Source organism: Lygodium microphyllum, chromosome 11 (assembly GCF_053477565.2).
Source record: "Lygodium microphyllum isolate KBCC chromosome 11, Lygodium_microphyllum_v1.1.10, whole genome shotgun sequence".
NCBI classification, from domain to species: Eukaryota; Viridiplantae; Streptophyta; class Polypodiopsida; order Schizaeales; family Lygodiaceae; genus Lygodium; species Lygodium microphyllum.
This window is the reverse complement of record NC_141145.1, coordinates 73,160,408-73,185,449: the sequence shown is the minus strand read 5'-3', so window position 1 is coordinate 73,185,449 and position 25,042 is coordinate 73,160,408. Positions and strand designations below refer to the sequence as shown.

The following is a 25,042-nucleotide window of genomic DNA, read 5'->3' as shown; positions in this document are numbered from 1 at the left end:
AATCACCCTCATGCGCTAATCTACTCTACGCATGACAAAGCTATGGGTTTGGTTGCCTTCCAATTCAACCCTCCTAAGCTATGTTATTGTAAGGTTTTTGCTAACACACATATCTCAATGGGAAACCCCATCTCGCTAGAGTATGGCATATTCCTTTTGTGGGTGGCAATGATAGTCAATAAATCAAGAAACCCATCTTGTCTTAGCAATGAAACCAAAATGTAGCTTTTGATTATAACTATGCTAGTCTTAAATGGGTGAATTTATATTGTTTTATATACTCAACCCTTGGATTGCTTATTGCCTCTCACACCGTGACTTTCCAAGCCATAGCATCTCTCTAACCTTGCTTACTCAAATATGATATTCTTCTTTTGAGTTTGCCTATTGTAACAACCAAATAAAGAAAATAGATGAGCAATAGGAACTCACCATGTTGTAGTCTACAAGCCATTGATGAGTTGCAAATCTTTGTTGCTTTCGATTGTCGTTTCTCTTTGTACATCCATGCTTCTCAATCTCATATCCCTCATGCACAAGGAGTTAATATCCTCCATTTGCTCCTTCAATACGAAATGAGATCATTCTCTTTCTCTCTCTCCCTTCATCTCTATGCTATTTCTTTATTAACATCTCTCACTCTTCCTTTCTCTCGCTCTCACTATCCACCATTGGATTCAATTAGATGAAGCAAGAAAGGTGAATGAGCCTTTAAGTGTGTGGAATAATGGCTTGCCTCTCCTCTCAACTAATCCAAGAGGTAATAGCAACCTCCTTTCCAAAAAATAGCTCAATTGAAGGATAGAGATGGTAGAAGAAGTCGAAAGATAAGCCACATTTAGCCTACAACCACAAGAATGACTTCATTTCAAGTTTTCCAACCTTTAATAAGGTTGGGCTCTTTTGCTCCAGCTTTAGGCCCATTGGTATGTTTCTTACACTAACTCATACATGCATAGTGCATTTATACATATACAATTTTTAAACTACAATTCACACAAGAGTGAGCCTGATGCTCCAAAATGATTCTACAATACATATTCGGGCTTCCCAACATTAAGTTTAATTCTCCAATCTATCCTAGAGCACTTGATGCCTTCATGTCATCTTTGGCTTTTTGCATTTTGAGATGTGCTTTCATCTCGTATTTGGTTTTTACCACTTTGATGCCAATGTACTTTGGGTACTTGCTTTTGATTTTTGCTACTTTTTTGGCTTTAGCCTTTGCATGTCCATTGCCCATCACTTTCCACTTTTTGGTCACCCATTGCTGCCTAGCTTTTTGTTCTTTTAGTTGACCTCATGGAAAAAGGGTTAGCATAAGGGGACTTAAGAGAGACTAAGGATTTAAACCACCCACCTTGTTAAATGAATAGAAAACTCATTTTTTGTGTGCAATCTTTTGAGCTCTTGTTTCCATTTACTCCCTTGTTGCTTATATAATAACCAAAGCTTGAGTGGCTGAGAAAGATGCCTATGTGTGCGAGGGACCAAGAGAAGAAGCCTCTACTCATTGCCCTTAGTGAGAAATTGAGAAGGAAAGCGCATTCTCCTCTTCTACTTTTCTCTCTCCTAGCAACCTTGGAGGTAACAAATTAGATTCAGAAAAATGGCTTGAGACCTTGATATGGCATATCTTGAATTATGAGATTTTCAAGCTTCTTGTTGGTGTAAAGAATACAATGAGAAAAATAAGATAGGTGATTCACTACAACCACTTATTTGACTTTGCTTCTATTCATGGAGATTGATTGGAGATGCATAGATGGTTTGGAGCTAAAGTACAAACCAACTATGTAAGAGATAAAATCATTGAGAAAGGAAACTCTTTAAATAATAAGATTCCATTAGAATCTTATATATTGTATGTAACCCCATTAGCATTTGTGATGGTCCATCAATATAGTCATGGCAGTATGATGGAGTTGTTCACTTATGGACAAATGATCATGCAATGCTCCTTGTAGATATATTGTGCATAGACCTTATTCCTTAGACGATTCCCACTATGATTTCAATCCCAAAAGCATGAAATCATGAGATTTATGTTCTCAAAATTAGCATGAAATCATGAGACTTATGTTCTCAAAATTAGCAATCATGGTGGTCACAACTACTAGTCATGGTGGTCAATAGCACACACTCTAGTGACAATCGTGGGCCTTATACACGGTTCATCTCTTTAGAACCATCGCATTCCTACTTGATTGTGCACATTATGCACATGACCTGGCAATACAAGAATGACTTGTTGCACAAACTCATGTTCTTTTGAATTTTTTTGCATAGGTGTAATTCTAATGTCTGTATCTCAATACTAGTGGTACAACTAAAAGGACTAAGTTTTCCTATCACCTTTTATGCAATTCTAGGCATGAATCTTCGGTCCTTTATCTTCCAGTTCCAAGTCTTTTCTGACTGCCAATTGTCTAGTATGATTTGTTGACAACAATGCACATGTTCCCAACTTTTAAAAAAACTTATGTGCATCATCAGGAGTGAATTTTCATTTGTTGGCTATTGGTTGATTTTACATCTTCTCTTCTTGTATCTTATATAACCGAAAGCAACATCGAAGTGTTAGTTAGCCATCTAGAGGACTCCATTAAGCTCTCAAATTAAGGAGAACCTTGATACTTACAAAATCAATAACTCCTAAAAGGAAATGAAGAGACATTTGGGGCAAGAAAATAACTTCTCTTCTAGTAACAATTCATCTAATCCATTGATAGGTTGGGCAAGGATGTGAAGTCATGCCATTTTTCAATTTTATCGATAAAATAATTTTGACTTTGAAAGTGCAATGCTACCAATGAGTTCCACATTTTTATATATTCTTGTTGTTTGTGTTTTTATGTTACTCTATACTCATGGAAATCATGTGCTATATGTGTCAGGCAACATTGACCATTGATAATGAGATTGTGATTTCAAGTTCATTTAATTCCTTGTAAGCATGATGTAGGTGCCCAAAGCTCATTTGATTGTTATCTCATTAGAAATTTAGATTGCCTATATCTACCAATTTGAACACGATAGCACTAATCATTTCTGAATAGCTTCTCTAATCAAGGACACTTGGAGAGATACCCCAAGCCACAGGGTCAAGCATGTCCTCACTTGTTCGTATCCCAATATGTGAGTAGGGAGCCAGTACTCAAGGTAAGATTTGTATTGCAAATGAGTGTTTTCATATTAGATAGTTTTGCAATAGTAAAGGGTTGAAAATGCTATAGTCAAGTATTGAAGTGATGACATGGCAACTTGGAAACTTGTGTTTGTAGTAGAAACCAACATTGTAGCACTTGGCACAGCCGTTGCTATGTTTTAGATGGGGTTGGCATGGGAGTGGGGCATTGGATTTGATGACACCATTGATGCACAATGATGGCCAAGAAAGGGATGTAAGCCTTGTTCCCTTTGACCCCTTTTATGGAATTTGGTTGTTGGGGACTTTTGTTCTACCAAAATTTGAATAAAAGAAGTGATGTTAATTTCAATTTAGGCCATTCTAGAGCTAAATAAATCGATATGTGTGATTCTCTTATTCGTTAGTTTCTTTGGGGAAAGGCCTAAAAATTGTAATGTGGTCACCATACCCATGAACACTTTAAAAAAGGATCTAAACAAGTGGGCCTTGAATTGATTGACCTCGCAAAGGAGGCCACCCTCTTAAGAGATTAACTCTTATCCATGTGTTGGCAGCAAAAGGACACCCATTCGGTCCAATGATGATTGAGCTTCTCTATCTCAATAACAAGAACTTTTGCTGAATCTAGGGTCTTAATTTCATGGATAGTCTCTTGTCAAGCAATCAAGGAGCTCTAAAGGAAGTAAAATCGCAAGAGATCGTGTCATGCTTTTGGACTTCTTATCTTAATATTCTTAGAACACTTGTTAAAGCCAAAAAAACAAACAATCATGTTTCACAAAAATCTGTTTTGAACATGGGTTGGTATCCCCCTAGCACTCACATAATAAAGACACTTGGCAAAGATTGGATGTTGTAGAACAAGCTCTTGGTTTACTATTTTGGGACCCCTAATCTCTTTCATTGAACCTAAAAGGCAAGAACTTTGTTACAAAGTTTGCTAGAAGTTGGTGGCTCACCATGCAAATGGCTTTTGACTTGTTCCAAATGCTCCTTCTATCCCCTTGTCATTCTCTTTCCTCAATCCAAAGGCAATAACATTGCCCTAGTTCTTGAATACCAAGATGTTGAGAATGCTTAATAGGTTAGGAGGCTCAATTTGACTATTAGGAGTCGCCAAGCTTGGGGGCTGGTGATAAATGCTAATGAATTATCTCTCATCCTCAAAATCAATTGGTCTTTGGATCTACCATTAAATGCTCGTGTTCTCATGTGCAAGGTGATACTGCATGTTGTTCTTACTAGTGAGAAACATGGTAAAATTGGTTTTCCCAACTCTAAGTGCATCTGTGAGTTTTTGAGATGGCTACATAGCAAGGTGCATCTTGTAATAGTATTTGAGAGTTTTAGTTTCAATTAGTTATGGGAAGATACAATTAACAAGAACCTTTAGTTTGGGAGTTACATCACTTAATGGGTAGTTGAAAAAGGGGTCATATTGGCTAATATCTCTAAGCTCACCCTCATGATTTGTATCTTTTTGGCCTATCCCAAGTTGTAAATTTGGATATTTTTTAGTATATTATCATATTTTATCATGTCAAATATTCTAATACTAGCATAAAGGGAATTTTGACTCAAAAAGCATCCATTGACTATTAGGAATTATAATTTGAGGATTATCAGAGAACAACTTCTAGATAATCTACCTTTGCATAGCCAACCACAGATGCAGTGTATATAAGTCATTGTACATCGACCTCTTGAACAAAAAGGTATTATATGCACTACGCACCTCACAAGCTCTACATCCATAAGGAGAAAGACCCTAAAGCTACATTATTACTAGAATCCTGCTCACTAAACAAATGGAACCACCAATTCAAAGCACTAAACATTAATTGTACTAACATGTATCATATGCTATACTTTACTTTCAAAAGCAAGCTATAGTATTGCCTCACTATATCCTTGCTATGGTATCATTGTACTCCTCACCACCCTATATTTTGAAAGTTTTTTTTTGGCTTTTTTCCTACTTTTTCCCATGTTTTTATGTGAGAGAGAGAGAGAGAGAGAGAGAGAGAGAGAGAGAGAGAGAGAGAGAGAGAGAGAGAGAGAGAGAGAGAGAGAGAGAGAGAGAGAGAGAGTGTGTGTGTGTGTGTGTGTGTGTGTGTGTGTGTGTGTGTGTGTGTGAACAAGAAGGTGGTGGTAGTGGTGCAAGAGGTGGTGGTGGTAGCAATGATGGAGGTAGTGGAGCTAGTGGTGATGGTGGTGGAAATAGAAGTGGAGGTGGCTACAACCAAGGGTGGAATAAGTGAACTATGTGAACTATGTAAAACAAGAATAGAGGGACCGCAAAAAAAAAGTCACTCAAAAGCTCACTTCTCACCTATCTGCATATCACATCATTGAACATATAGCTCAAACATCAATAGGCACCCTTCTCATCCAAATAACCATTTCCTCTTCACATCAACTCTTATCACTCAAGTCCTAGTACTCCATTGTCGATGGTGTATGCTTTTGGATGCTACCTTCATTAGAGAGCGTCAAATGATCGACACTCGTCTAGGAGGAGGCAAATCTTAAAAGTTGCCTTAAGGATAATAGGTGAAAGTAGCAACTAAAGGCTAAAATGCTAAAACCAAGGTGAGAAACAAAAAAATAGTAAAATAATATTCAAAACAAAATTTGCATTTGGTGGTGCTAAGAATATAGCTCTATAAGTAGTTTTTGTACTCCATGAACTTTTGTGGCAATTTTAAGGAATCATGCAGCATGCAGAGAATATACAGTGCTAGACCAAAATGGTGGGTTCACTACCTTACAACTTTATATAGACTATGTAGTGCACGGAGCTACATGATTGCCATGCAATATGTATGGTGGAGAGGTTGCAAAATTATCTCTACAATTTAGAAGATGGGAGCCATACCCTTTCTCATTCACCAAAGTGCACATTATCTCAATACCTACACATAAAATATAAGTAATATCTGATCAACATGGTCTTTCTACTCGTTTTCTCTTGCCTCCTATTAATGGGAACTAATGAGTAATTGTGATGTCGTTATTTAATTCATGTGGTGTTGCTATAAGCCCTTTTAGCATTAAAGTTAATGTTCTATAATCAAAAAGTATAAGTGGCTTGATCGTTCTATAGAATTAATGGAAAAATATGATAATTGTCTATGAATGTTAGTACCGTGTAACATATGGTAGTGAGTTAAACAATTTTCTCTAAAAATAATAATAAGGTCTATTGTTGTAACTCCCTTCATTCACCAAAGTGTAACCTGTCCTAAATATATGCACTTCAAGTCTAAGTACTAGGTCACAAACCAAGTGTTGTGCAATAAATTTTTGCTCTACAATGATGCATAGGTCCTCGCTTGCCTCCGTTGCTCTAAATTGTTGATTTGTTGATTCCCTCACCCTCATACATGATCCGATTTCCTTTTCACTTTTATTGAAGATAGAACATAAACTAATAATTAAGTAAGGCCTGCATGTACTACATACAAGCAACAAATTAATGGATTATTTGAGGGAGCTTATAGCTCAACCTTTATAAGAAGTAACAGCAATGGATACTTGCCTCTCTAATCATTGTTAGCATAGCATTCAAGGTTAACCTTTCCTCACCACTATGCTATAATATACAAATATACATGCATATTAACACAATCTTCTTTGTCTCTAGTTCTACAATGATCCCATGGTGGCCAATTCTTGTTCTTTTGAACTCTTCTTTTGCATAGATGTTTCATTTAAACAACAATATTATAGCCAAGGTACCAACTAGAAGCAATTCCTTGGTACAAGCCAAACTACATTCTATATACAAGCTCCAACAAAACATTACTAACCATGGTTATTACATTGATGTCTAGCTCACCACATTTGACTTGAAAAATGGATCTAGAACCATGCTACATTGACAAACTAGGGGTTAAAATTTATCCTACAGTTTTTGGGAAGTTAAATAGGTACAAAAATAGTATATGTTTAATATATGACATGGTGAATGTGCCCACTCTTTATAGTCTTGTCAACCGCCCTTGGTTCATGCATAAATTTATCATTAATAATACATATAGGAGGCTATTATTGATTGAAAACCTAATTTGGTCCACATCCATGATCTGTGGATATTGCAATGATAGTCACTTGGGGGTACTTAAAAATCTTGAGGCCATATGCGAGATGATTAAAAGCACGTATTGTAATGCACATCATCAAAGCAATGCTTAAATTATATGATAGCTCCTTGCTCTATATTGAAGTGTTCATAATGCCAATGGGAGAAATACTAGCTTGGCACACATCACATGAGGATAATGGCATTCCAAACCCCCCCCCCCCCCCCCCCCCCCCCCCCCCAACAAAAGATAGTGGCTTATTCTCCACACATATTGTCTTTCTCACAAGTATGGTTTACGATCTCTTGATATCAACCTTTGACAACTCTCCTCGAGTGCCCTTTGCCAACTCTATGGTAGCCACTTTCCACTCGTGGCCATCTCTAAAGAGAAGTGGTGGTATGGCTTATTGAAACCTAGTGTCATGTAGCCTTGATGTAAATATCTCATAACATCTTGAGCTTGTGATCCATGGTTCTTCTTGTCCTAGAAAAAGCTCCCATATTCACACCTTATCACCACAATAATCTCCAAAGAGAAGTGGTGGTGTGATTAAAAATAATAAGGCAAGTGTAGGAAGGAAGATGATGTTCATTAGGGTTAGATAAAGAGAAAGGAAGAAAGATGACAAGCACATGTGATCCACAAAGGGGAAACAAAGAATACCTTTTGGTTTTAAATGTTTTAAAAAGGCTGTGTTTGGCATACTTTGGATTGTTATGTTTTTAATTTTTTCAAATTATGAGATTTATATATTGAAGGAAATAAAAATATATGCATTATTGTTTAAGGATATGAATAAGCTTTGTTGTTACTTCAAAAGGCCATTAACAGTCTTCAAAGTAACCTAAGGTTTACATAGGCTCCTAAATAAGGCACTTGATTCTCTTCCCCATAGGTCTTTCCATGACACATCTTCCAAAAGGATGTTCCTAAGGCCCATATTTTCTTCATTAAAGCTAATCTAATGGCATCTAGAATTTTCTAGATTCATCATCCATATATTCTCGAATAAGGATGGTTTCCACATAAGTGTATCACAATGGCCTTATTGAGCTCAAAAACCTTTCTCAAAAGTGCTTTGGACTCCTTGTAGTCTCATGCTAAATGCTTTAGACTCCTTGTAGTCTCAATGTCTAATTGCTTGGTCTACCAAAAACACATACGTGTGAAACTTGTTGTAACTTGTTCATACAAGATTTTGTGAAAAGCTAGCAAGACACAACCCTCCATAGCATCACATTCATTTTGACAGTTGTTGTTGCATACCAAGCCTTTTGAAGCCTCTTCTTCCAAGTCCTCATATCCACACCATGTTCAAAGCTTTTCTAATGCTCCTTTGATCTCATAATCAACAAATATTGCTCCCAAAATCACTACTTGTTGGAAAAGTCAACAATAACTTGCCAATAGGAGTAGCCCAAATACTTGAGTGTAGGGTGGGTATAATTAACCTGCCCAGAATTTCAACTATCCAATGCGCTTTAGAATTTGGCAATTGAAATAAGATCTTCAAATCTAGTGAAGTGCGCAACCTTGATTCACTACTAGACCACACATGTTTCTAATGGTAAATCCCCTCACTATAGAAGCTTATCGGATTCTTCAGGCTAGCTTGAATGGGAGAAAATCCATTAAAAAAGTCTTCTTTGTGCAACTAGATTACTTGATTAAGGCTAGGGTCAAGTCTACCATCAAGATCACCAATTCCATGGGCATCATTCATCACTTCCCCCCATGCTAAGACAAGAGGATTGGCAACCTCTCATGGGTTTATATATGTAGCTCGATAGATAGCCAAAAGAGGACATTGTTCCAATTCAAACCTCTTTAAACATCCATAGTAGTTTGCATGAGGCTATCCAATCATGTAATGTAAAAGCACCAATGATGATCCAACTCCAACCTATTTAAACGAGAGAAGCACGACCTATTAGCATTCTGTAGGTAACCTTGCCCCACCTCCATCATTTGGAGAGAGAAGTTGGTCCAAGTGAATTTAATATCAAGCTTACTTCCTATTGAAACATAAAACAAAGGGATGAATTTCAAGCTTGATGTAGACTAGTTAGCTTTATGAATAAGAATACCAAATGAATATTCGTAATTAAATGAGCCAAGAGACATCCTATAATAGCTTGTTTCCCTCTTAATCACAAGGTTCTTTTAGAACACTTAGAAATCCTAGAAACAACCTTATCCTTCATCCACTCAAAGTGTCGCTTGAGTGTGATTCCCACCCAATGGACATCTCAAATAGTAAGAAACAAGACCTTCCACAAGTCTTCGCCTATTTTGGAGGATCCACCCAAAAGAGCATAAAAGTTCTAGACTTGTCTTTATTGACCATGGAAGCAAAAAGTGCAAAAAACTCCTTGAAGACCTCCATTAAGTCCTAGGACTCCTTATCATTCCTTACAATGCTAGAAGTATCATTAGAATTATCATCGAGGAACATTTGAGTAATAAGTATTCCCCCATCTAATGTTGGTGAGCCTCTAATAGATCCCTCTTTCACCATATTTTCAATAAAGATGGTGGAATTAAGTACCTTTTTAAGGAATCCCCATGCCTTTATTGTATCATGTGTAGAAAAGATCACTTTGTACACCCCAAATCAACCCCATAATTGTCACACCATGGGAGAGAGAGAAACTATCCCATGCAACTCTCTCTTTTGCTAACATCCATGAACTCTAATGCATTTTATCACATGAAGCATCCTTCTCAAGCATGCCCACTCAAATGCCCTCTCCTTTTAAGGGGCACAGACAAAAAAGAGGTCTTATGTCGTCGAGATTGATCACACATCATTACAAATCAACTTGGGAGTCAAACAATCTCTTATCAAAACGAGAGTGCCACTTCTTCTTCTCTACTTTACAACTGAACATGTAGTACCCCTTGAATGAAGCATCTATGGCATCATCCATCCTACTCTTGATCTCTTGTTGAGTGAATATGTTGGGCTTCCTATGTCTTATTAGCTTCTTATAAGTAGTTCTATTGGTTTCCATGCTTAAGCCCCTAATGTTCCAGTTAACAACATTACGTTTGTTTGAGACACCCTTGCATCCTAATAGGGTAAAAAAATTCAGCTTCCTCTTCATCATCTTCAAGGATTGCATATATATTCTTGTCCACCAAAGGCTTGCATGGAAAATTTTAAGTGAATTTTTTTTCTTACCTTGCTTCAAGGTGGAGGGGGGAATATTCTCTTTGTTCATAACTTGCATGGCTTTCCTTTGAGGCCATCACTAGTAGCACCTTTATTGAACTTGAAGTCGTTCTTGTTAAGCTTTGGGCTAAAGGGGGCCAACACTACTAGGAAGCTTATCACTTGACATCATTTGCGGCTCCTTAGGGATAGGCTAGTAGAGAGGCCCCTCCCTTTTCTCCTCATCCACCTTGAGGGTATTGCTTAAGATTTTCCTAGGACGATCTTTCTCCACACGATGCTTGGATTCTTCACAAAGGTAGCAAACCATTAGGGAATGTTAATACGACTTCTACCACAATCTTAAATTTATGTCAAAAAACTCAAGAACTTCAAAAAGTCCCTTCATGTGATTTTAGAGGATAAATGCTTTTTCTCAATTCTGAATACACCATGAGAAGATCCAAGAATGTAGAGCACTCTCCACAGTACCTTAGCTAGAGAATGAATCTCACTTTTCAACCAAGCAGGGAGTGATGGGAAAGACAACTAGATGGGGTAATTGAACATGAGCATCTCCTTAGGGAGAAGTTGGCCAATCAAGGGATTGCATGGATGAGATCCTACTTGTAACCAACTTCATTGCCCAAGATCCAATCTATCTCAAATCTTGAGCCCACAAGGGGAAAGTAGAAGCCCTTGCCGCATTATCATTTCTGAAAGTCACCTCAAAGGGGACCCTTCCCAAAATACTTAAAAAACAATCCACAATTGAGTAGCTAGCATATCTCACTAAGCTTAGGAGAAATAAGGCTACAGGTGCTTTGAAGATCTTCTTGGCTGTATCATTAATGGAGGCTATCACTTCTTTCATTACAAAGACCAAGGTCCTCCTTGAAGGCCTTCTCAACCTACCCCATACTAGTTGCATACCTTTGATAGCAATAGCGTAGTTCAATACCCTCATTGAGATGATACAATGTACCTTTCAAGTTTAAGAGTGTGTAGGAGACGCTGCCAAGTTTTAAGGAGGAGGAATACTTTTTAATGTTAAGCTTACTAGGCAACTATAAAAGAGAGCACCACCCTCCTTGTTTCTTCTCTACGTCAATGCAAATTTTCTATCAAACATGGATAAGCATTAGCATTTTGTCCTAAGGAACATTACCATTCATTTGATAATTTAACCAACAAAAGGTACTTCAGCTCATGGAGCAATGGTCAAAGAGGGCACCACCCTCCTTGTTTCTTTTGTAGCACACATGCAAATTTTCTTTGTGTTTTGCCAGCTGGCCTAGGTGCGCATGGATAGATAAGTATTACCATTTTGTTTTAAAGCACAATATTAATTGATTGATAATTTAATAATGAAAACGTATTATTTTGTCGTAAAGCATCTTGTTAATTAATTGATAACCTAATCAACAGCATTTTGTCCCACCTTAAGTTGTTAATTAATTAATAATTTAATAATCAAAAGGTACCATTTTGTCCACATGGCTAATTAATCGATAGCTTAATTCACAGAAGGTACCATTTAATGACGCCAAAAATGCAACTACGTAAGCTGTCGATACTCCTCATGCCAATGCAGAAGAAGCAGCCACAGTAGCAGGAGCAGCACAGGAGCGACACACACGAAGACAATTCGCAGAAGAAGAAGAAGAAGAAGAAGAAGAAGAAGCACGAGAATAGGCACGCCATGACTTTACTTGCTCGTGCATTTTCATATCATTGCCATGGCTATGGCGGCCGTGCGCAGCTCCTGCAGTGCCGCTCCGGTCTCTTCCCTCCTCAGTCGCGCACTTTCCAGCCTCCTTCATCTTCTCTTCGCTCGTGGCATCGGACCTCCAACGTCTTCTCTTCTTTTCAGGCACGGTATTTTTTTCCCGTTTATTTTTTGTTCCCCTTTTCTGATTTAGTCTCCATTGACCTGGAATCATGCTCCTCACAACAATGCCAAACACCAGTGCTACCGGCACGAACTTCTATCTGTGATTGCCATAATGTTCTGCAGTCAAGTTGCCATAGTTTTCCGCAGTTAACTCGTGATCTCAGTGTGTGATCTGTGCGAATGGAAGCATGCTGCCTGTCAGAAAGAAGTTTAAGACCCATGCAGCTGCTATCCCTGTCGCTTGCTGCAGCAGGCTAGGTGTGGGGTGGCTTCTAGCAGGAGCGCATAATGTTGAGACTGCCACTACATAGGAGCAGTGTAAAATTTCCCACAATGGATAATGACTAAAACATTCCTCTTCAGGCAAATTTCCATTCAAGGAGATAACATTTACTTGATAGGTGCATCCAATCAATGCATTTGCTTCACCACAAGCAGGCCAAACTCAGGCTTTACATAATCACTAGCAGCAGCTCTTTATGCTCCTTGACACGGTAAATGTCTCTTGTACCTTAGCTAATGTTGCAATTTTCATCAAGACCGCAGCATCTGAATCGGACAGGGATCTATAGTTTTACTTTCCTCAAGTGGCTGATTGGATCCTCTTTTGCAGGACTTAGTTTGTCAGTACATTATGGGAATAGACTTGCATCTATCATGAGCTGTGTGTTGCACTGGTGGATGTTCAGAAGGGTCAATTTAGTTCCAGCATTCATAGTTATCCATGATCTATCATTTCTTGTCAACCCTTGTCCATCACAAGTTTAAGCGTGCCCAGCTTATTAGCTGTGTGAATTCATCTCTTCTATAATGTTGATTGTCATGCTGTGCAGCCCTTTATTTTGTTTTATGACATGATAATTCAGGTAATCTGGAGTCAAGTTGACACAAGAGAGAAGCAAGTGTGCCAAGGAACTTCCACAGTTTCCAATGGATTCTCAATGCAATCTGCTGGAAGGCTTCCAATAAGAACTCTTATCACAATCTTGGTCATTATTGTTGTCTCACCTGCATTCCTTTGTGGCTGCGTACATGCTGCTGAAGCCCTCAAGGCATCTAGCCTTGGACTTAAAGTTGCATCTTTTTTGCGTGGGACAGGATGGCCTGATGAGGCAATTGTCTTTGTGATGGCTATGCTTCCTGTTCTAGAGTTGCGTGGGGCCATTCCTGTTGGATATTGGATGCAGCTCGATCCTTTCAAGCTCTCAGTTTTATCCGTGCTCGGGTATGTTTTGTCAATCATTGTACAAGCAATGTATTTGTCAAGTGTTTCTGCATCTGGAATAGCTGTTTTGTAAATGTAATGATGCTGACTCTGCATTGGCATGTGGGGAATGAAAAGCACTTGAGTATGTGTAGAATAACATATATTATGGAACGGATCCAAATCTAAATTGAGAACTAGAGATACGACTGATCCAAAAGGAAAGGGGTGGAAGGCTGGTCTTTGAGAATGTGAAGCACCAAAACTTTGCTCAAATGAAACACCAAAGCCTTGCTTAGATGAAGCAAAATGTAAACTTTGAGAAATAGTGGGTATACTTGATTGAGACTTTCTGCCTCTAGGGCCTCCTCCTTTGTAGGGTGTATATTAATAATCTGATACAAGGCTGGGTCATATTGGTTACTCACTACTTGTATTGGCACATTAGAAGGAACAACATAGGGAGTATATGAGTCATATGAACCAAAAGTATATGAACATGCCATCTTAGCTGAGAGATGGCTAGCCTTGATAGTTGATTGCCACACATATGTTTCAGATGTCAATGGGGAGATGGGCCAAAGAAGATGGATGAATATGTAGAGGAGGGGTAATGGTGTAAAGAATTTCTAGGCAAACATAGAAACATAAATAGCGCGACAACATGATGAACATGTTACACAATCTAATGGATGCTCAACAGAGATGAGAATGTGTAGTGGTATAGATGATACAAAAGAGCTTTGAACCTTTGTGTCCCAAGGATTGAGGTAGAGGTGAGTTGAGAGTGGTGTAGGAGATGCTGAGAACTGCTTTGAGTGTGTACTCAAGATGGATCCCAAAATGCAAAAGTAGCAATAGTCCACCGGGGCTAATGATGATGTGGGCAGTAGTGGGAGGGGAGGGAAATGTAGTCCTTGGAGCAATAGGACATTGATGAAGACACCAATATGGGCATCTCTTGATTGCCTAGGTGGTTGATTCTCCCTCCAACTCTATTAGTTGGGGGCTATGAGGTCTTCCTTCATCCACTAGATTCATTTCATGTACCTTGGTGATTCTTGACTAGCATCTGAGCCATCTCTCGAGGTCAAGTTTTGGGTTCATGTACAATACTTGGTCAATATAGAAGCTATCTCATGAGATTGAGTATGTGCACATTCCTGGATGGCTAATTCGCCTTTCAACCCTATCAATTGAGGAGTATTAGGTCTACCCTCTACATCAAGTACTCTAGGCTTCATCATTCATCAAGTTCTTGGCACACAAGCTGACATCAACTTCTTCTCCACCTTTGGCATCGACATTCATGGTTTGAGAGGGGGCTGCTATTCTAGAGCGGAACTTGGGTAGGTTGAGTGGAGAGACTTTTAGCCACTTTGAAGAAAGAACTTGTCAATATGCTTGTATCAAGCCTTGCAAGCTTGCTTCAGGCCATAAAGAGCCTTTTGCTAGCGATACACATGGTCCTCCTTTCCAGGCACATGGAATCTATGAAGTGATGCTAGGGTTTGCACTGGGAAAACATAGAATGTATGAGCACAACTAAAACACAAGAACTTGGACAAGAACTCAATAAATGCAAAAACACAAAATACAAATAGAGAAGAAAGAGAACTTTGAAGTGAATGAATTGATGCTGTAAATAAATGAGAGTACGTACAAATGCTCAAAAGTAGAACAATGTGTGAGAGCACAATAGAAGAGAAATACGAACATGAAGAGAAGAGTGAGAGAGAAAGAGAGAAGAGAATGAAGTGATGGTTGAATCTGAATGGAAGGTTGACTACAATGGCAGACTGATCAGTCCCTAGGGCTTGCACACCGACCAAGGTATTAGTGAGGGCACTAGATCAGGCTGCCGATGATGGCTGTGCCAAAGGTGGAAGGATGTTGAAGATAGAGTGTGCTGAACCCGCTGACAAAGAAGATAATCTGCCAAATGTGGGGGGGACTTGCTGTAAATAGCATGAGCAGCCCAAAATTGGTCAACCAGATCTGGCCGCACAAAATGATATAGAAGGCCAGCATAAAACACACCGACCAGCTGCATAGAGACCAAGAAATGACGGCAAAAATATCAAGCCAGGCTGCCCCCACTATAACATGGAAAATAGTGCTGACCGGCCATTGAAAAAGAAACGCATGTGGCTGGTACTAGTGTAAACACACTCAAGTCGCATTGAAAAAGAAATGTACACACCTAGATTGGGTTGGAACAGTTAGAGCTCCTCTATCTCTGTCAAATTTTGGTGGAGCTCACAACCAGGAGATGATGGACTAATAAAACATAGGCTTACATCACCTCTTAGATCATGGGATGTTTGAAGAACCAAAGAGTTGAAGTATGGAAGCTTGAGACAAGGGCTTTGTAGAGAGATGCATTGCATTGTTTGTTGTGGGATAGTAGGCCATCGCTCTCGGAATCCATGATCCACTCTGTGCAAGATGGTATTGAGGCCATAGAGAGCCTTTGCAATGTGCTGACATGATCCTCCTTCCCCTACACACGAAAACCAAGAGGCTGGTCAACATAAATCTCTTCCTCTAAGATATTGTTCAAGAAGGTAGACTTTACATTCATTTGGTGAATTGGCCATCGGTGATGAGTTGCAAGACCAAAACAATCCAAATAGTAGACATATGGGCTGTAGGTGCAAACATCTCAGAATAGTCGAATCCCGTCCTTTGTGCAAAACACTTAGCAACAAGCCTAGCTTTGTACTTGTCTAAGGCGCCATTGTCTAGGTATTTGGTCTTATAGACCCACTTTACACCTATCACCTTTTGCTTTCTTGGATGCAGGACCAATTCCCAAGTTTGATTACGCTTGATGGAATTGAGCTTCTCCTGCATAACATGGCAAAATACATCCTATGCTAGAGTCTCATCAGTAGTAGTATGCTCATGATCTCGTAAAATCTGAGACATAAGGTCATAGTTAACATATAGCGAACTACCTTGTCAGGCCTATATCTTGATTGGCAGTGTACTAGGAAAGTGAGATGTTAGAAGTGGATGCAACAATGGAAGCATAAACAAGTGCTGAAATAAACTATTGAACACAAGACAGAAGAGAAAGAAAGAGAGAACAATGCAAAGAAGAGAACTCAGTAGAATGCTTGGGAAATAGAATCCATATATCAAACACTAGACAATCATATACAACAGTGAGTCATTGGCTGTGTGGGCATTGATAGTGGCTCCTCTCACCACCAAGGTATGCATTGGATTTGCAAGCGATGCATGAGGGATTGTGGAAGAGGAGCTTGAATAAATAGGCCAAAAAGAATGCAAATAATGCATCAGGTTGGCCAGCATTTAATGCTGGTCAGCCAGCAATAAATGCCCAAATATGCATCATACATGCCACAATAAAATGCCTGAAATAGCTTGTAATACTAGGCATGGCCGAGAATCACTCATGAACTGACAATATTGCTAACACCCTCTCTCCGATAAACTTATCATCAGCAAAAGTGCATGGAGCCATATGGAGAGGATAAGAAGAGAAGATAGAGGAGTGAAGGTATGGAGAGAGAGAGTACAGCCAACCAAACAGCAAAGACTACACAAAATAAGAGTTCACATGCAATGATAGCCAAAATTTTGAATTAGAAAAGAAAAATAACTGCTGTAGGAAGTGGAAAACACAGCCAGAAAATGCCAGAAATAGCCAAAATAACGAGTACAGATAGTCATCCAGCAAACAGCCAGGAGAAGAATACCAAAATGTAGGCTGAATTGAGCATTAAATGCGGCAGACTGACGTGGACAGGTGAAACAGCTATCACAGGCTGAAGACCCAAGGTCCTAGGCTGAAAATGCAGGCTGTAAGAAACCACAGACAGACTGAAAAAATACCTAGCAGCAGGTCCTCCTGATCAGAAAGGGTAAAATGGGCCAGCAATCAGCAGAAAAAGACACAGCAATAGGAGCACAGATCTTGAAATTTGATACCATGTTAGAAGTGTATGCAACAATGGAACCATGAACAAGTGTTGAAATAAATTGCTGAACACAAGATAGAAGAGAAAGAAAGAGAGAACAGTGCAAAAAAGAGAACTCAATAAAATGCTCGGGAAATGGAATCCATATACCAAACATTAGACAATCACTTTCAATAGTGAGTCGCTTGTTGCGTGAGCATTGGCAATGGCTCCTCTCTCCACCAAGGTATGCACTGGATCTGCAAGTGATGAGTGAGAGACTGTGGAAGAAGAGCCTAAATAAATAGGCCAGAAATAACGCAAATAATGCATCAAGTTGGCCAGCATTTAATGCTGGTTGCCTAGTGATAAATGCCCAAATATGCATCATATAGGCCACAATAAAATGCCTAAAATAGCTAGTAATACTAGGCATGGCCCAGACTCACTTGTGAGCTGACAATACTCGTTAACAAGAAACATCTGCATCTTGCATAAGGTGCCTATGCCATTGTGAAATAACAATGGGCTCTTCCTGTTGTGATGGAGATCGAGAGGCCTTTAGTACTTATAATGCACCTATTTGTTATAGGGACTCCCCTCTCATTGGGTAAGGGTACATCCCCCTCATCAAAAGAGGAGGGCTCCCCCTCAGACAACTCAATGCCCTTGGAAGACACTTGAGGGGTTGGAGTAGTAGAAATACTCGATGAAGAAGTAGAAGAAGGAGGGTAGAAGGGGAGTTGAAGGAGGAGGAGGACGAGTTGTTGTAGATGAAGAAAGGGTGCTGATGGGTAATTTGAAAGGGAAGGGGTTGAGTGTTAGGAGGGGGGATCAATTGATGATGAACCACCTATCATAGAAATACCATCAATCAGATCATCAAAGGCCATAGCCTCATCAAACACCACATCCTTGCTCGCCTCAAATTTTCTTTTCTTTGGGTCATAGAGCTTTTATCCCTCCACAATTGTACTTTAACCAACAAATATAACTTCTTGAACTTTGGGTTGATCTTGCTCTGTTTCTTCTTGTCCACATGGACATAGGCATTACATGCAAAGATGCGAAAATGAGACATTGAAGGTTTCTTTTGAGAGAAAACCTCATATGGAGTCATGTCCTGTAATGTTGAAGTCAAAGACCTGTTGTGGATATGTATCGGTGTTGCAATCGCCTCACCCAAAGAGAGTGAGGAAGACCTTGATGCTCCAACATTGAAGAGGACGTCTCAAGCATGGTCTTGTGGGCATTCTCCACCAAACCATTCTTTGATGGCATCTCAAGCATGGTCTTGTGGGCATGCTCCCACCAAACCATTCTTTGATGGTGTGTTCAGATGAGAATACTTTGTTCGAATCCTATGCTATTTGCAAAACCCATCAAAAGCCTTGGGGCAAAACTCTCCACTATGATTAGCTCATACACCATCAACCTTGAAAGAAGTTTGTGTTTTAGCAAACACCTTTCGGTCACAAAAGTCTAAGGATGCCTCATTCTTGTACTTTAGAAAACATGGCCACACATGCTTGCTACAATAATCAACAAGCATTAGATATTTGGCCTCCCCTAAGACTATGCCCATAGGATTGCACAAGTTGGTATGCACCAACTCAAGCGAGTAGTAGCCCTGCGAGAAGCAACATGTGAATGATACTACCTATACCATTTGCCCCATTAGTTGCTAGGGCATAATGGGTGTGAATGGAGGGAAAATTTGAAGTCTCTCCACTTGCTTCTTTTGTGAAGCTTGTTTGATGGAGTCAAAATTTAGGTGCCCATAAGAGGCATGCCAAAGCAGCCCAAGCTTGTGAGAAATCCATGGAGCAAGGGTTGTGAGCTTGTAAAGCCCACCTTCTTGAATACCTGTCCAAAGAATAGAACTTATAGAAAAGTTCTCAACGGTCACGTCTTCGATGAAGACCATGTGAATACCTAGTTGTGTCAAACCATGGATGGAAGGTTAAAATGTAAATTTGATACAGAAAGAACTTTGGCAAGTGAAGCTTATCTATTTGGCAAAAGGGGAGTAGTTCCCACTCAATGAATAGGTATGGAAGAGTTATCACCAATGGTGACGGAACCCCCTCTGAAACAAAGATTTTGAAGCCAATACTATTAGTAGGTCATATGTGAAGAGATCCCATTGTCAAGGAGCCATGGCTTCTCCTCAGTAAAAGAAGCAAGTGCTGTATCTTTAACCTCTAACAGATGAACAAAGACAGACTCTATAGTAGCAAGGGTAGCCTTTGAGTCCTTCAAACCTTACTTTGGCTTCAAATGTATGTGTGGGGGGGGTACTTTTGCCAATAGTGTGGGCACTTAGGCTTGAACTTCTTCTCATCCTTCTTTTCATCTAGCTTCTTGTTGACCTTCTTGTTTTCCCCTCCTACACTTGCAGTAAAGGCCTTGGTAGAGCTGGATCCATTGGCTCCTATTTCTTTGAGTCGCTTGTCATGTTTCAAGATAAGTGGAGCTAACTAATCCCAAAGAAGAGTCCCATGTACCCTTGAGGTAAGTAGACTAGTGTAGAAGACATTATACTTAGGAGATGGCAAGGTACCTATGAAATGTTTCATCCTCGAAATGTTTCATCCTTGAAATGTTGTGTTTTCCCTTGAAATGTTTCACCATTGGTGAGTCCCAAGCAAAATGTCAAGTGAAACCGTTAAATAATACATATGAGATACTCTTCTTTGTAAAGAATCAGTTCCAATGAACATATCTATACCACGCAAATCTTGTCACGTCAAAAAATAATATCCTTCTTTGGATGGTATCCTATATATAGAGTGTGTAGAAACCCTCAACAAAGTAAGAAAAACCAAAAATTTCCCTTTAAAAATCACATTCCAATTAGCCATTTTACTAATAGTGTTTTGCATTTCAATGAAAGGCTTCAAGTGTTTCAAGCGTTTTGCATTTCATTGCTAGTGAATCACGTTTCACAATTACCATGGGAGATGGCAACTAGGTAATAAGAACCATTGCCATGTCCTATGAAGATATCGTTTGAGTTAGGGATGCAAGCTCATCCTGCATATCCTCCATCTTGTTGATGTGATCCTTCATAGAAGGAGAGAAGTCAATGGAAAGCATTTTGAGTTTCTTCTTCGGAGTAAGATGGTGGGCAAAGGTCTTTTGATGGTAGAGGGTAGAGAGCTTCGTCCATGCCTCTGCTTCTATCCCCAACTCGCATACATGAAAACAAGTACATCTTGTAGACTCATAAAAAGAATGGACCTAGCTCAAGTATGAAGTCGATCCCAAAGAGCAACTTGGTCCATTGTAGAACCAATAGGGGGATCCTCCATGGGTTGAGGAATGGGAGTAGTGACAAAATCCCAAAGATAAAATGTTTTGAGGATGCATTCCACTTTGCATGATCAAAAGGAGTAGTTTAACTAGTGAAGTTGATCTTCTTTGAGTGAGGGAGGAATCGGCACGTGTACAACGGATGCCATGCAATACGAGGGCCAGAAGGACGGGCTCTATGCGAGACATGTAAACAAGCGGGAGGAGGAGGAGAAAGTTGCTCCGAAATTTGAGAAATCTTAGAGTGATGTTCACTTTTAGAATGAGACTCTAATTTTCACTCTTCACGTTGCTCTTAGTGAGGGTCGGATCGGTGAGAATGCCCGTCTTGAAAGAAAGGATAGTTTTCTCATCAGAGTCATCAAACGCATTGAACCAATGGTACTCCATCTTTGAAATAAACTTACAATGACACTAGAAAATTTGCGTTTTGGTGTCAGGATGTTTGAATGGAGGGGAAATCAGCTACACCTTGCAAAAGAGAGATTGTAGATGTCCCACATGCTTGGTGGAAGGCCCAAAAATATCAGCAAGGTTTTGTTCTTTATAACAAATTTGCTCCAAACTGCAAGTTGGATGTGGTCTCTCTGAGGATATGCTAGGGTTTGCATAGAGAAAACAGAGAATGTATGACCGCGACCAATACACAATAACTCATACAATGACGCAATAAACGCAAACCCTAAATACAAAACTGAAAACTCAAACTCGAGACTCAAAATGCAAAAGCACAAACACAAATAGAGAGAGAAGAGAACTCTGATGTGAATGAATCAATGCTATAGATGAATGGAAGAGTGTATAGAATGCTTAAGAGTAGAGCAGTGAATGATATGAGGGTGACATCCACTAGAGAAGGAACATGAGTGTTGTAACCACCTATTAGAGCTGAGAGCTGATCACTCGAGGCTGAGGACAGTTAGGCGATGGTTGGGATGGAGTCTACTAATGCAAAGCAACCTCCTAGACAGCTAAATGTAGGTTGCAACAAATGCTAGAAGAGGTAGCAACGTGTTGTCTAACTCTAGGTGTCACGATGAGGGTGGAATTTGACCTGCTTTACTTAACGTTTGGATTAATTTTTAATCAAATGTTCAAGTATGTATTGTACATGTGAAGTGCAACTGAGATTATTGCATATGTACAAGCTAAGGAGTTGAGAAAATTAGTGGATACCAAAGGCAAAAGTTGTTTAAAATAATGTTACTCAGATACTAGATGGTATTTGGTGCCAGAATTGGCTTAAGACATTTTATTAGCCATAAGTGTTAGTTGGTGACACTAGGGATTCGGCATTTAATGGTACTTAATACCAATTTGGGATCTAAAGAAGACTCGGGAACACTTGGGAGATGAATCGGCCTAGCCAATTTGATTGTTGGTTGGCTAGACTAATTTTTTGGGCACTAAATTAATTTTTAGAAATTTAAAATTCAAAATTAATTTAATAATGTAGATAATGTTGGAAAACGGGACTAGAAGGCTCTCACTTGGCAAAACTTGCTCGTGCAAGTGGGAAAGACGTTTTGGGGAGAGAGAGAGAGAGAGAGAGAGAGAGAGAGAGAGAGAGAGAGAGAGAGTCATTCCAGCCTTGTGCAAGTTGAGAGAGACAAAGAGAAGGCTACCACAACTGCTACAACAGTTGAAGGCCATTTCGAGCCGACAAGAGACTCTTCAAGAGATGATGACATGCCTTGAAGGGACTACAGCAATAGGTGACAACAATTTGAGGGCTATTTAGTTGGAGCTTAGAATTGATTACTGGAGGTTGAAGATAGTTAGGCGATGGCTGAAATGGAGTGTACTAATGTAGGGCGACCTATGCTAGATGCAGGCTGCAACAGACGCTAGAAGGGGAAACAACTTGTCACTTGGCTCAAGATGTCTCGAGGATGTGAAATTTTACTTGCTTTACTTAACATTTGGATTAATTTTTAATCAAATGTTTAAGTATATGTTGCACATGTGAAGTGCAATTGAGATTATTTCATAGTTATGAGCGAAGGACCTGAGGAAATCAGTGGATATCAAAAGCAAAAGTTGTGTAAAGTAATGTTGCACAAATACTAGGTGGTATATGGTATGAGAAATTGGCCCAAGGCAATTTATTAGCCATAAGTGTTTGTTGGTGACACTAGAGTTTTGGCATTTAGAAGACTCAGGGAGAGATGAATTGGCCTAGCCAATTTGATTGTTGGCTGGTCATAATAATTTTTGGGATTAGAAGGCTATTACTTGGCAAAACTTGCCCATGAAAATGGGAAAGGTGTTTTTGAGAGAGAGAGAGAGAGAGAGAGAGAGAGAGAGAGAGAGAGAGGGTCATTCCAGCCTTGTGTAAGTTGAGAGAGATAGAGAGAAGGCTTCCATAGCTGCTACAACAGTCGACAGGCCATTTCTAGCCAGCAAGAGATCCTCCAGGAGCTGGTGATTTGCCCTAAAGAGACTACAATAGTAGAAGGTGACAGCAGTTTGAGTGCTGTTTCAGCCAAACAAACATCATATTCGGTGTGTTTCATCAATGAAGATAGCTTTCATGGCTGTCTCGAGAGGGCAATAGCTGATTTCTTCTGTTTTGTTGTGATGGAAGTCCAAATTTTCTCTCTATTCAGCATTCTCTCTCATTGCCCAACCATTTCCCAAAATTTTATTTAGCATTGTAATCCTTGGAGGCTGAGAAATTGTATTTTTCTCTATTGTAAACTCTAATTTACAACAAAAATTAGGGTTTGACAACAACCTCGGGGAGCGTGCCAAGAGATTGAAACCTCAAGGCTTGAATTTTCAGGGTTGAGAATTAATTCTCAGCAAGACTCAAGTGAGGGACTAGCCAATATTCGAATTTGGGGCAAATTTCATTTCCCAAGGAGTTGGTGAAGGCCAATTGCTCGAGCAAATCAAGGGCAAATCAATTTGAAGACTTGTTGATCATTTATGATGACAAGGGGCTTTTGGATCAGCAGAGGAGATTAAGAAATCATAGTTGTACTCCATCTAATTGCAATACAAGATAAATAAATACCACAAGTGGTGCTACTTTTTTGGGCCAACATGGTGTCCAATGTCCAAGATTGTATGGTAAAGTGTGTATTTTAATTTTTGTGAATTTGTTAATTGTTGTAATTAAGTGCTTAATCAGATTTTCACCACCCTTTCCAAGAAGGAAGGTCGATTTCACTAGAGGCATGGATGGGGCATAAGGCTTAAGGATCTGGAGTGCTATCGAAGAATGGCTTGAGAAAGAGTCATACTAGTTAGGTACGAAAGGTATGATACGATACAATACAATAAAATACGGTATTAAATGGTACCTTGGATTCTATAAGGTACGATATAATATTAGTACAAAAAGAAAAACTTGATTATTTTGGACTAAAGATAATAGAATAGATGTTTCTGATGAGTATGAGTGGAAGCAGAGAGAGCACATGTGAGTCGAGATACTGAACAGTGAGAGTGTGAGTGAGAGTTGACCGATAGGTGTGCACCAGTATGGTACACACAAAGAAGAAAATAATGCATTTATACTTAGGGTACGATACACTTACACCCACTAGTGTGAGTTCACATGTGTGAAGTAATATATACAGGGAGAGAGTAAAGGGCCTTTACGCCCAACAATCTCCCACTTAAAGGTCCTAAGCAAACCTTTAACCAACTCCCACAAGTCTAATGCAATGCTCATGTGGAGCCTTTGCAAGACTTTCAGTGAAAATGTCTGCAGGGTTATCTAGTGATTTGATCTTAGTCAGTGTGACTAGACCATCATTCAGAACTTTTCTGATAAAATGATACTAAATATCAATATGTTTGGTACGTGCATGAAACATGACATTCTTAGCCAGGCATACAACGCTCTAGCTATCACATCCAAGTACAAGTGTTTTGGTGGACAACCCAAAATCCTTAACCAAACGACCAAGCTAAACTGCTTCTTTTGAAGCTTTAGTGGTTGAAATATATTCAGCCTCAGTGGTAGAGAGTGCGACTATCTTTTGCAATAGAGCACCAAGAAACTTCCCCACCAGTCAAGGTAAATATGTACCCGCTAGTAGACTTGCGAGTATCTAAGTCACCTACCATGTCTACATCACAATACCCCTGCAAATCTAACGTACCCTTTTCATAGCAAATACATTTTCTTTGTGTGTCCTTAAGGTACCGTAATATACATTTCATTGTTTCCCAATGTGCTTTGCTAGGATTTGACATAAACTTGCTTACAACTCCCACTACATGAGCAATGTCAGGTCTAGTGGCAACCATAGCATACATGAGTGAGCCACAAGCTGAAGCATAAGGAACACCTT

The 25,042-nt window shown here is 39.4% G+C and overlaps 1 protein-coding gene across 1 annotated transcript in view; it reads left to right on the top strand.

The window, feature by feature from the left end:
• The first annotated feature begins 11,957 nt into the window (after positions 1-11,957).
• The window catches only part of LOC148028958 (small multi-drug export protein), a 62,527-nt gene continuing 49,442 nt past the window's right edge, over positions 11,958-25,042 (top strand). The window contains exons 1-2 of the mRNA XM_087687728.1: positions 11,958-12,266; positions 13,154-13,512. Coding sequence (XP_087543854.1) covers positions 12,096-12,266; positions 13,154-13,512 — 530 coding nt within the window. The 5' untranslated portion in view covers positions 11,958-12,095. The remainder of the gene's footprint in view (positions 12,267-13,153; positions 13,513-25,042) is intronic.